This window comes from Ranitomeya imitator, chromosome 2, assembly GCF_032444005.1.
Source record: "Ranitomeya imitator isolate aRanImi1 chromosome 2, aRanImi1.pri, whole genome shotgun sequence".
NCBI classification, from domain to species: domain Eukaryota; kingdom Metazoa; phylum Chordata; class Amphibia; order Anura; family Dendrobatidae; genus Ranitomeya; species Ranitomeya imitator.
Genome location: NC_091283.1, coordinates 222,690,062 through 222,703,482, shown reverse-complemented (window position 1 = coordinate 222,703,482; position 13,421 = coordinate 222,690,062). Strand labels below are relative to the sequence as shown.

At 45.2% G+C, this 13,421-nt stretch overlaps 1 protein-coding gene across 2 annotated transcripts in view; it reads right to left on the bottom strand.

Moving 5' to 3' along the window:
• The window catches only part of LOC138662747 (probable E3 ubiquitin-protein ligase MID2), a 718,902-nt gene extending 708,730 nt beyond the window's left edge, over positions 1–10,172 (bottom strand). Inside the window, exons 1-2 of one of the 2 annotated variants that reach the window (XM_069748647.1) lie at positions 9,703–10,172; positions 972–1,681 (exon numbers count right to left, since the gene is read on the bottom strand). In XM_069748647.1, the coding sequence (XP_069604748.1) occupies positions 972–1,631 (660 nt within the window). In that variant the 5' untranslated portion in view covers positions 1,632–1,681; positions 9,703–10,172. The remainder of the gene's footprint in view (positions 1–971; positions 1,682–9,702) is intronic. The other variant, XM_069748646.1, reaches the window with a different exon arrangement.
• Positions 10,173–13,421: the final 3,249 nt, after the last annotated feature.

Below are 13,421 nucleotides of genomic sequence, written 5' to 3'. Positions count from 1 at the left end.
AGCAAGCAGCTCAGTAAGGGACAGATCACTGTAATCAGGGTTTCTGCCTCTACATGCTGCTCTGAGATTAGGTGGCAAAAAGCTGATGACAGATTCCCTTTAGGTAATTATGCAGGGAAACAGTAAAAAGACTGCAGCAACACTGAGCAGCAGCAGTTAGAAGCCACAGCATGACCACAGCCTTAGGCCTTGCCTACAAAAACCTTAATAAAAGAAACCACAAGTTAGGCGCTAGCTCACACATCAGTAGGGGTTTGACCATGGTTTCCAGCAGTGATCAGCAGAACAGAGCACTATTACTACTGCTGAATTTAATTTTCTATGAAGTTGAGCTAAAGGTTTTTCAGGCGCAAAGGAAATAAATGGAGTGGCTGCGGTTAGAAGCCACAGCATGACCAAAGCCTTAGGCCTTGCCTAGAAAAAACCCTTAATATAAAAAATAAGAAACCACATGATAGGCCCTAGCTCACAGATCAGTGGGGGTTTGACCATGGTTTCCAGCAGTGATCAGCAGAACAGAGCACTATTACTACTGCTGAATTTCATTTTCTACGAAATTGAGCAAAAGGTTTGTCAAAGGGAATAAATGGAGCCACGGCCAGGCATGAGCACTGCCACTCCAGTCCACCAGGGATAATAGTGTCCCATTCTGCTGATCAGTGCGGCGCCCTGCGGTCGCACCTCCACCGATCTATCAGTTATCATAGGTGATACCTTGTCTTCACTGGATATCCACTTCAAAGGGTTTGGTCTACCGAAGTAACCACATTATGTAGCCCCTCAAGTTGAGTTTAGGGTTTGTGGGCGAGGACCGAAAGGGTTGAGGGTATCAGAGCAGTCGGCACCATAGATGAGCATGGTGGGAACTTGCACGTATCTGCCTGGCACCGTCGACCACCACACAATTGCGGAGCACACAGACGGCTGCTACAACTTCAATAACCATAATTACTATTTAGGTTATGTCTTACCTTTAGTTTTTCATACCGATCACTTAATGAAGCCACCTGATGTTCTCTGTGTCTACCAACTAATTTGCATAAGGCACAAATAAGCTGATCGTCTACAGTACAGTACATATTAACCTTCTCATTCTCATGTTCCAGGCAAACAAGTCCACGGAAATGTGCGTCTGGTACTGGTGCCACCAGGCGGTGACTGGTAAAAGGCTTCTTGTTCGGGTGCGTTGCACGTAGACAGCGGTCACAATAGGACACCTCACAAGTGATACATGTCTTCACCGCATCTCTCGGTGGCTCCACCTCGCAGAACTGGCATGGAATTCTTTCAGTTGCCATGATCGGGATACTTTTGTAGATTTTGTCTCGATTTTCGTCCCCGGGAGAGCTTGGCACACTCAGAGAGGCCTTCTGAAAGCGGTCAATAATGTTTTGTAAAGTCACGTTGCGTTTCAACCCTTCCAGACCACGATGATTAAGAGCGATGACATATCTGCAGGTTGGACACTGAAAGGCTGGAACAGGTTCCACTATTTCACTGGAAGAATTTCCAGAAACCAGTATACGGTGGGCACAGGTGAAACACAGGCTATGAGCACATGGAAGCAGTAGGGGGTCCTCAAAGAGCTCCAGACATATTGGGCAGGTTAGTTCTGACTCCAGTGTTTCCATGTTTGGCTAAACCATTCCAGATTTAGGAGATCTTCAGAGTCATTTTTTACCTAAACGAAAGCACAGTATTAGTTTTTAAGCAGATCCCATTTTCTGGCAATATCATGCACACTTCTATTAGATACATAGCCGAGGATGGGATGCAAAATGCTGCAGTGAAAGAATACAGTGTACGGAGGAACGATACAAAGACTAAATGTAGACAGTAAATGCAAGGAGTTAGGACTTAGATATTAATGACTAGTCCGTATAGAGCAGTGAACAAGTAACAATCCAAGTGCATAATTTAAAGCAGTTTTCCTACCTGACAACTGAGACCTCTGGTAATCAGTAGTTATTAAAGGGCTATTCTCATGTTACTAAATTGGTGAAGTTAAAGAGCAGACAGCATGAAAATAAGCAAGTTTGTAATTGACTTGCTTTTTCTATCTGTTTTCAGTGTACTCCAATTAGAGCTTTTGTCTTTGATACTGTACAGCTGGTTTCCCTGGAGCTCGGCTCTAGTGATTGCCCAAAACACTGGCTTAGTGTGAGCAATAGTAACATTCCAGAAGAGTTAACTCCTAACATCCCAGTCAGCTGGATCCATCAAATTGATTTCTATGCAGTTGTTAGTTTCTCCCACCACCTGACAGCTGATATATACTGCCCGATCCACAGACAGCATATGTCAGACACTGGCTGCATGAGTTCATCCATGCATGTTTCAGGCTAAAACATTGCAGTGTTTCAGAGCAAAACATACTTTAAAAGCAGCCAGGTAGAGATCAGTCAGACAGGAGGATCCCAGACATCTTCCCTCTGCCTTAAAGTGATAGGTATCTCACTGTGTGTGTGTATAGGAAAAGACCTGTCAGTCACAGTCAGCGGGTGGGGAGAGGCCTTCGATGTCTTTATGACTAGTCTCTGGAGCAGATTAATCCCCGTTAGCTTTTTACGTATATTTTGCTGTGGGCTGTGTCTCACTTACGTGGCTGAGATCACACAGCCACTGCCTGACACTTGCTGACCGTGGTCACACCATAGGTATCAGCTGTCAGGCTTTCTTTAACGTCTCAGAGGATAAATTCAATGAAAGTGACACATGTGGGGAGGTCCCATTAGGATAACGTGAGATCTTGGACCACCACTAATTCACTGATTATGCTAAAATAAAAATCACTGAAAAGGAATCTGTCGCTGATTCCTGGGATAGAAATTCTCTGACTGCTGAGCTCTGTATAACTCCGCCCGCTCCACTGATTGGCTGCTTTCTGTGAACAACGTGCATAGCCAGAAAGTTGCCAATCAGTGGTGGAGGCGGAGCTACAAAGAGCTCATGAATATGGAGGACCTCTGGTGCAATCTCATATATTCACATTCTCCCCCACTTATGACAACTTTTATCTACCTCACCTTATACCAATGAATTGAACCTATTAATAGGGAGTTTTTTGATTTGTAAAATAAACACCCTTTTTTTCTACATATGTCTAAAACGTAAAGTGTAAAGAGCACAAATCTGCAACTGACGCCAGACATCTGATGCAACAGAAATAGCAGATGTGGGCGATTGTCTTCACCCTGCTAATTGTCTTACAGATGTGATAGGAGACGACAATGATCTGACTTCAGCATCCGGCCCTGGATTTGGCAGAACGGCGCTCACTAATGCTTTGTAATGAGGTTAGATATAAGCCAGAACACGGTGTATCAAAACTGTCACAGCATCTAAAGGAGCTCAGCAGAAAGCAACCGATCCCTGCACCAAATATTGCTCCACTGACCATAGATCTGTGTGTGATGTGTGGACACAGAAAGAAGACGAAAAGCAGCACAACAACCAAAGCAAAGTGTAATGCAGAAGTGATGCCATGCACTGAGGACACGAGAGGAGGATACGAGAGGAAGATACGAGAGGAGAACACGAGAGGACACGAGAGGAGAACACGAGGGGAGGACACGAGAGGAGGACACGAGGGGAGGACATGAGAGGAGGACACAAGGAGGACATGAGAGGAGGACACGAGAGGAGAACATAAGGGGAGGACACGAGAGGCGGACACGAGGATACGAGAGGATGACATGAGAGGAGAACATGAGAGGAGGACACGAGAGAACACGAGGGGAGGACACGAGGAGGACATGAGAGGAGAATATGAGAGGAGGACACGAGAGGAGAACATAAGAGGAGGACACAAGGATACGAGAGGAAGACACGAGAGGAGGACACGAGAGGAGAACACGAGAGGAGAACACGAGGGGAGGACACGAGAGGAGGACACGAGAGGAGAACACGAGAGGAGGACACGAGAGGAGAACAAGAGAGGAGAACATGAGGGGAGGACACGAGAGGACACGAGAGGAGAACACAAGAGGAGCACACGAGAGGAGGGCACGAGAGGAAGATGCGAGAGGAGGACACGAGAGGAGGACACGAGAGAACACGAAAGGAGTACACGAGAGGAGGACACGAGAGGAGAACACGAGAGGAGGACACGAGAGGAGGACCAAAGAGGAGGACACGAGAGGAGGACCAGAAAGGAGGACACGAGAGGAGAACACGAGAGGAGGACACGAGAGAACGACACAAGAGGAGGACATGAAAGGAGAATATGAGAGGAGGACCAAAGAGGAGGACACGAGAGGATGACCATAGAGGAGGACACGAGAGAAGAACACGAGAGGAGGACACGACAGAACACAAAAGGAGGACACGAGAGGAGAACACGAGAGGAGGACACGAGAGAAGAACATGAGGGGAGGACACGAGAGGAGGACATGAGAGGAGCACATGAGAGGAGCACACGAGAGGAAGATACGAGAGTAGGACATGAGAGGAAGATACGAGAGGAGGACATGAGAGGATTACATGAGAGGAGAACGGGAGAGGAGGACACGAGAGGAAAATACAAGAGGAGGACACGAGAGGACATGAGAGGAGGACACAAGAGGAGGACACGAGAGGAGAACACGAGAGGAGGACACAAGAGCAGGACACGAGAGGAGAACACGAGAGGACACGAGAGAACATGAGTGGAGGACACGAAAGGAGGACACGAGAGAACATGAGGGAGGGACACAAGAGGAGGACCAGAGAGGAGGACACAAGAGGAGAACACCAAAGGAGGACACGAGAGGAGGACACGAGAGGAGGACACGAGAGGAGGACACAAAAGGAGGACACGAGAGGAGAACACGAGAGGAGGACATGAGAGGAGGACACGAGAGGAGAACATGAGGGGAGGACACGAGAGAAGGACACGATAGGAGAACACGAGAGGAGCACATGAGAGGAGGGCACGAAAGGAAGATACGAGAGAAGGACACGAGAGGAGGACACGAGAGGAGGACACGAGAGGAGGACACAAGAGGAGGACACAAGAGGAGAACACGAGAGGTGGACATGAGAGGAGGACACGAGAGGAGAACATGAGGGGAGGACACGAGAGAAGGACACGATAGGAGAACACGAGAGGAGCACATGAGAGGAGGGCATGAAAGGAAGATACGAGAGGAGGACACGAGAGGAGGACACGAGAGGAGGACACAAGAGGAGAACACGAGAGGAGGACACGAGAGGAGGACCAGAGAGGAGGACACGAGAGGAGGACACGATAGGAGGATACGAGAGGAGAACACGAGAGGAGGACACGAGAGGAGAACATGAGAGGAGGACACGAGAGGAGAACACGAGGGGAGGACACAAGAGGAGGAACCAAGAGGAGGACACAAGAGGAGGACAAAAGAGGAGAACAAAAGAGGAGAACACAAGAGGAGGACACGAGAGGAGGTCCAAAGAGGAGGATACGAGAGGAGGACACGAGAGGAGAACACGAGAGGAGGACAAGAGAGGAGGACAAGAGAGAACACGAGAGGAGGACACGAGAGGAGAACACGAGAGGAGGACACACAGCACACTCCATGTCTTGGGCATATCTACCAGGCTGTGATGTGTGTCTGGCCATCAGGCCTGACCGGCAGTGACATACTATCCATACCAGCCACAACTTATAGTGTAACGATGTGAACAATGTGCAGAATATATTTATGCAGTGAGCACAGCACAGAATAAAGCAGAAGTATGGAGCCTTCACCCAGGTGTATGAGAATGTGGCCCAGCCGAGGCAATGTTCTATACAGGGGAGCGGGGAAGGTGAGTAGAGACAACAAGTGTAATGGAGCGTTTGTGGAAGACAGAGCCTGATACATAGATAAGGAATGAAATAGTATATCCTGAGATAGAAAGATAGATACCAGGGCGGACAGGACACTGGTGAGACCTCTGCAGCCAGGCAGGGGCCAAAGAGGTGAGGGGGCCACATCCACCACCAAAGCAGAAAACACCTTAAATCAGAGACGCATCATTGAAATGAAAAGGGCCCATGTAAAGTTCTTACACCAGGGCCATCTTCTATCTGTATTCACTGATGGATAGATAGATAATAGATTGATAGATGATAGATAGAATAGATAGATAGATAGATAGATAGATAGATAATAGATAGATGATAGATAAATGATAGATAATAGATATAAAGATAGATAGGTGATAGATAGATAAACAGATAGAAAAATAATAGATAGATAATACATAGATAATAAATAATAGATAGATAATAGATATATAATAGATAGATAATACATAGATAATAAATAATAGATAGATAGATAGATAGACTGTATGTAGAATTATTAGGCAAGTTGTATTTTGATCACATGATACTTTTTATACATGTTGTCCTACTCCAAGCCAACTACCAATTAAGTAAATCAGGTGATGTGCATCTCTGTAATGAGGAGGGGTGTTGTCTAATGACATCAAAACCCTATATAAGGTGTGCTTAATTATTAGGCAACTTCCTTTCCTTAGAAAAAATGGGTCAGAAGAGAGAATTGACGGGCTCTGAAATGTCCAAAATTGTGAGATGTCTTGCAGAGGGATGCAGCAGTCTTGAAATTGCCAAACTTTTGAAGCGTGATCACCGAACAATCAAGCGTTTCATGGCAAATAGCCAACAGGGACGCAAGAAGCGTGTTGGGCAAAAAAGGCGAAAAATAACTGCCCATGAATTGAGGAAAATCAAGCGTGAAGCTGCCAAGATCCCATTTGCCACCAGTTTTGCCATATTTCAGAGCTGCAACGTTACTGGAGTATCAGAAAGCACAAGGAGTGCGATACTCAGGGACATGGCCAAGGGTAAGGAAGGCTGAAAAACGACCACCTTTGAACAAGAAGCATAAGATAAAACGTCAAGACTGGGCCAAGAAATATCTTAAGACTGACTTTTCAAAGGTTTTATGGACTGATGAAATGAGAGTGACTCTTGATGGGCCAGATGGATGGACCAGATTCTGGATCAGTAAAGGGCAGAGAGCTCCACTCCGACTCAGACGCCAGCAAGGTGGAGGTGGGGGACTGGTTTGGGCTGGTATGATCAAAGATGAACTTATGGGACCTTTTCAGGTTGAGGATGGAGTGAATATCAACTCCCAGACCTACTGCCAGTTTCTGGAAGACAACTTCTTCAAGCAGTGATACAGTAAGAAGTCGGTATCGTTCAAGAAAAACATGATTTTCATGCAGGACAATGCTCCATCACATGCCTCCAACTACTCCACAGCGCAGCTGGCCAGTAAAGGTCTCAAAGAAGAAAAAATAATGACATTGCCCCCTTGTTCACCTGATCTGAACCCCATAGAGAACCTGTGGTCCCTCATAAAATGTGAGATCTACAGGGAGGGAAACAGTCCACCTCTCGGAACAGTGTCTGGAGGCTGTGGTGGCTGCTGCACGCAATGTTGGTCGTAAACAGGTCAAGCAACTGACAGAATCTATGGATGGAGGCTGCTGAGTGTCATCATAAAGAAAGGTGGCTATATTGGTCACTAATATTTGGGGGTTTTGTTTTTGCATGTTAGAAATGTTTATTTCTAAATTTTGCGCAGTTATATTGGTTAACCCGGTGAAATTAAACAAGTGAGATGGGAATATATTTGGTTTTATTAAGTTGCCTAATAATTCTGCACAGTAATAGTTACCTGCACAAACAGATATCCTCCTAAGATCTAAAATCTAAAAAAAAAACACTCCAACTTCTAAAAATATTAAGCTTTGATATTTATGAATCTTTTGGGTTGATTGAGAACATAGTTGTTGATCAATAATAAAAATAATCCTCTAAAATACAACTTGCCTAATAGTTCTGCACACGGTGTAGACAGATGATAGATAATACATAGATAAGAGATAGCTATATAGATGATAGCTAGATAATATATAGATATATAGATAGATTATATATAGATAGATGATAGATAGACAATAGATATTAAGATAGATAGGTGATAGATAGATAGATAGATAGATAGATAGATAGATAATACATAGATAATAAGTAATAGATAGATAATAGACTATATAATAGATAGATAAAAGATATAGATAATAGATAGATAGATAATACATAGATAATAGATAGTTAATAGATAGATAGATAGATAGATAGATAGATAGATAGATAGATAGATAGATAGATAGATAGATAGATAAGGATAGAGTAAGAAATATTTGGACAGTGACACAAGTTTTGGCATTTTATCTGTTTACCGAAACATATTTAAGATCTGGATATATAATGAATTTAGGCTTAACGTGCCGACTGTCAACTTTAATTTGAGGGTATTCACATCCTAATTGGAGGAAGGATTTAAGAATTACAGCTCTTTCTTATGAAGCTGCCTCTTTTTAAAGAGACCAAAAGTATTTGGACAATGAGCTCACAATTTTAATGGGCAGCATGTGCTATTCCCTCGTTAATCCATCATCAAATAGGTAGAAGGTCTGGAGCTGATTCCAGGTGCGGTATTTGCATTGGGAAGATGTTGCTATGATCACACAACATGCGGACATTGGAGCACTTAATGGGAGAGAAACAGACCATCATTAGGATAAAACAAAGAAAAAATCCATCAGCGACAGCAGAAATGTTAGGAGCAGCCAAATCAACAGTTTGGTACAATCTGCAACAAAAAAAAAAAGAGCACAGTGGTGAAAAAGGCCTGGACGTCGACAGAAGAAAACAGAGGTGGCTGATCCTTGCTACGGTGCAGAAAAAGCCCCTCACTGTAGAAAAATGGTTGCAATTTCTAAACATCTCACAGGATATTTTTTCAAGTCCTTTAATTAAACCTGAAAGTCTGCACTTCAGTCTTATCTCAGTTGTTTCATTTTACATAAAAAATAGTGGCCTGCAGAGCTGAAATCACGAAGATCCGTCACTGGCCAAATATATCTGGATCTAGCTGTATGAGTTAGATAGAAAGACAAATAGATAATAGATAGATAGATAGATAGATAGATAGATAGATAGATAGAAAGATAGATAGATAGATAGATAATAGATAGATAGATAGATAGATAGATAGATAGATAGATAATAGATAGATAGATAATAGATAGATAGATAGACAGACAGATAGATAGATAATAGATAGATGATAGATAGATATATAGATAATAGATAGATGATAGATAAACAGATAGATAGATAATAGATAGATAATAAATAATAGATAGATAATAGATATATAATATATAGATAGATAGATAGATAGATAATAGATAGATAACAGATAGATAGATATTAGATAGATATATAGAAATAGATATATAGATAATAGATACATTATAGATAGTTAATAGATAAATAATAGATAGACAGATAATAGATAGCTAGACAGATGATAGCTAATATATAGATATATAGATAATATATACATAGATAATAGATAGTTAATAGATAGATAGATAGATAGATAATAGATAGCTAGATAGATGGTAGATAATAAATAATATAGTTAGATAATATATAGATAGATATATAGATATTAGATAGATAATAGATAGTTAATAGATAGCTAGATTGATGATAGATAGATAATATATAGACATATAGATAATAGATAGAGAAAAGATAATAGATAATGGATAGATAATACACAGATCGATAGATATATGATAGAATAGATGATAGATAATAGATGATAGATAATAGATAGAGGTAGGTGGATGTACACAGCTATACATTACCCGTAACTTTCCCAGGGGGCCATAGTTGCTCCGGCATCACTCTGATTGACGGCCGGGGGCTCCGGCTGCCGGTGTAACAGGTGCAGGGTGCAGTGTGGACAGTGGATGATGAGGGGAGTTGTCGCTGGAGACCATCAGTCATTAGTTAGTATGCTGCTGCTGCTGCTGCTCCTGATGGGATCCTTGAGGCTGTGGCAATCTTCTCCCAGAAATGGCTAGCTCAGCCTCCCTGTAGCCACACTGCACACACATAGGCCCCTCCGGTAGCCTACCTATCATCGGGGTGAGGGTCCTGCTGCCACCCCACAGTCAGCGCACAGTGCAGCGAGAGCAGGCTGTGCTGGAGGGTCCAATGGGAGCAGAGCTGGGCTCGGTGCGAGCCGGGAGGGGTGACATTCACTGTAACAGTCGGTGCAGTTACTTCCAGTATTGATCCATCTTCACTCCCACTCCCTGGCACATAGTAAGTCAGACAGAGCGCAGGACAGCTGCTCATACACGGGCAGAGGGCGCCCCCTGCCCCCGCACATGGCACTGCAGCGTCCTCCTATCTCCTCTACACACAGCAGGCAGGAAACATTTCACACCAGACATTTCACCAGATACATACAATTGATACATTTTGCTTTTGCCGCTGAGATTTACATAATTTGATTTTGTACCGGAATTTAGAACAATACACAAGTAACAAAAGGCCAATAAGTGCAAATAACAGGAGCTAGAGCGTAAATAGAGACCGCCCAACCCAGGACATGGAGCATCAGCTGGAGGAGATGTTCCCTGCTACACCCGGGACCCCGAAGATTGTCGGCTCCCTTTACCATTCGCTCTCTTTTACCCTGAACATTAGAAATTGTGTAGCATTGTATAATGCAGGAAGAGTCATCCTCCGAGGCTTCTGGCATGGGCATAATGATAGTGGGTACTGGGGTAAGAGGCCAGAATATACGCCTCCGGGTCAGATTATACCCCTCCGTGTCAGATTATACCCCTCCGTGTCAGATTATACCCCTCCGGGTCAGATTATACCCCTACGGGTCAGATTATACCCCTCCGGGTCAGAATATGCCCAAGCTGCTCTAGATCAGATTTTTCAGGCTTTTGAGAATCATTGAGTGATATGCTCAATAACGAAGCCCCAAACGGCAATCGGGGTCCCAGGCAGCACATGGGGCCCCAGGCAGCACATGGGGGACCCAGGCAGCATACAGGGGCCCTTGCAGCACACAGGGGGCAGAGACAGCATACGGGGCCCCAGACAGCAGACGGGGCAGAGACAGCACATAAGGGGGCAAGGGACAGCATACTGAGCCCCTGTGCACTGTCTCTGCCCCCTGTGCAATGTGTGATGTCTTGGGCCCCTGTGCAATGTCTGGGGCCCCTGTGCGATGTCTTGGGCCCCTGTGCGATGTCTGGGGCCCCTGTGTGATGTGCGATGTCTTGGGCCCCTGTGCGATGTCTGGGGCACCTGTGTGATGTGCGATGTCTTGGGCCCCTGTGCGATGTCTGGGGCACCTGTGTGATGTGCAATGACTGGGGCCCATGCGCGATGTCTTGGGCCCCTGTGCGATGTCTGGGGCCCCTGTGTGATGTGCGATGTCTTGGGCCCCTGTGCGATGTCTGGGGCCCCTGTGTGATGTGCGATGTCTTGGGCCCCTGTGCGATGTCTGGGGCACCTGTGTGATGTGCAATGACTGGGGCCCATGCGCGATGTCTTGGGCCCCTGTGCGATGTCTGGGGCCCCTGTGTGATGTGCGATGTCTTGGGCCCCTGTGCGATGTCTGGGGCACCTGTGTGATGTGCAATGACTGGGGCCCATGCGCGATGTCTTGGGCCCCTGTGCGATGTCTGGGGCCCCTGTGTGATGTGCGATGTCTTGGGCCCCTGTGCGATGTCTGGGGCCCCTGTGTGATGTGCGATGTCTTGGGCCCCTGTGCGATGTCTGGGGCACCTGTGTGATGTGCAATGACTGGGGCCCATGTGCGATGTCTTGGGCCCCTGTGCGATGTCTGGTGCCCCTGTGTGATGTGCGATGTCTTGGGCCCCTGTGCGATGTCTGGGGCCCCTGTGTGATGTGCGATGTCTTGGGCCCCTGTGCGATGTCTGGGGCACCTGTGTGATGTGCAATGACTGGGGCCCATGTGCGATGTCTTGGGCCCCTGTGCGATGTCTGGGGCCCCTGTGTGATGTGCGATGTCTTGGGCCCCTGTGCGATGTCTGGGACACCTGTGTGATGTGCAATGTCTAGGGCCCCTGTGCGATGTCTGGGGCACCTGTGTGATGTGCAATGACTGGGGCCCATGTGCGATGTCTTGGGCCCCTGTGCGATGTCTGGGGCCCCTGTGCGATGTCTTGGGCCCCTGTGCGATGTGCAATGTCTTGGGCCCCTGTGCGATGTCTAAGGCCCCTGTGCGATGTGCGACGTCAGGGGCCCCTGTGCAACATCTGGGGCCCAGTTCTTGAGTATTTTAAAGATTAAAGTATATTAAAGATCAGATTTTTCATGTTTATGAGCAACATTGAGTGATATACTCAAGAATTACATAATTTTTCAACATTTTATTGTTTCAATCTCTAAACTCACAGACTTTTGTTACTTCAACCAGAAAAAATTGACGGTTCATAAAAGTCTTGACTGTTCGGGATATAATAAAAGGCATAACATTCTGAAACTGCAGCTTATAAAGATACCTTTATATGGGGGGATTATTGGTTCCAGAGAGGCTTTCGGCTGATAATCGTACACATGGCTGGTGACAGGACACTACAATATAAACGTTCAAAGGTAATCACTGATAACAACATTAAAATGATTAGTAAACACTGATAACAACATTAAAATGATCATGATTGTTTTCAAGTGCATGTTCTGTTGTTGACTGCAGATTGAAGCTTGCGGGATAGGTCAACCAATCCATGTTGTCACCGACTTTTGCGTGGATGACGATGTCACAACTCAACAGATTTGCTGTGGCCATGATTTCTGCATCAGTTGCCCAGACTCCATCACGAGAGATGCCAGAGGTGTTCACATATTCATTCACATCTTGATTACAGTAGCCCTGTAGTTTTTTGGACAAGTCAGTTTTCATGTGGTGGATGACTTTAGCTCTGAGAAGGGAGTAGTTGTCCTCTGTTCCTGTCAGGATAAAGCTGACTAGCTATTGAACCCGTTCTACGCCCGGGTGGCGAGCATTTATATTGGTATACTAGCTGAAGAGCCCGGCGTTGCCTGGGCATAGTAAATATCTGTGGTTAGTTATAGCACGTCACTTCTCTTATTTTCCCATCACGCCTCTCATTTTCCCAATCACATCTTTAATTTTCCCCCTCACATCTCTCATTTTCTCCCTCACACCTCTCATTTTCTCCCTCACTCCTCTCATTCCCGCCTAACACTTGTCTTTTCGACCTCACATCTGTCATTTTCCGATCACTACACTATTTTCCCTCACTCCTCTCATTTTGCACTCACACCTTTTCATTTTCACCTCACACCTCTCCTTTTCACCTCAGTATATACATGTTTGTCATCTCCCTTATATATAGTATACACCTGTATGTCATCTCCTGTATATAGTATATACCTGTATGTCATCTCCCCTGTATATAGTATATACCTGCTGTGTGTCATCTCCCCTGTATATAGTATATACCTGTATGTCATCTCCTCCTATATATAGCATATACCTGTATGTCATCTCCTCCTATATATAGTA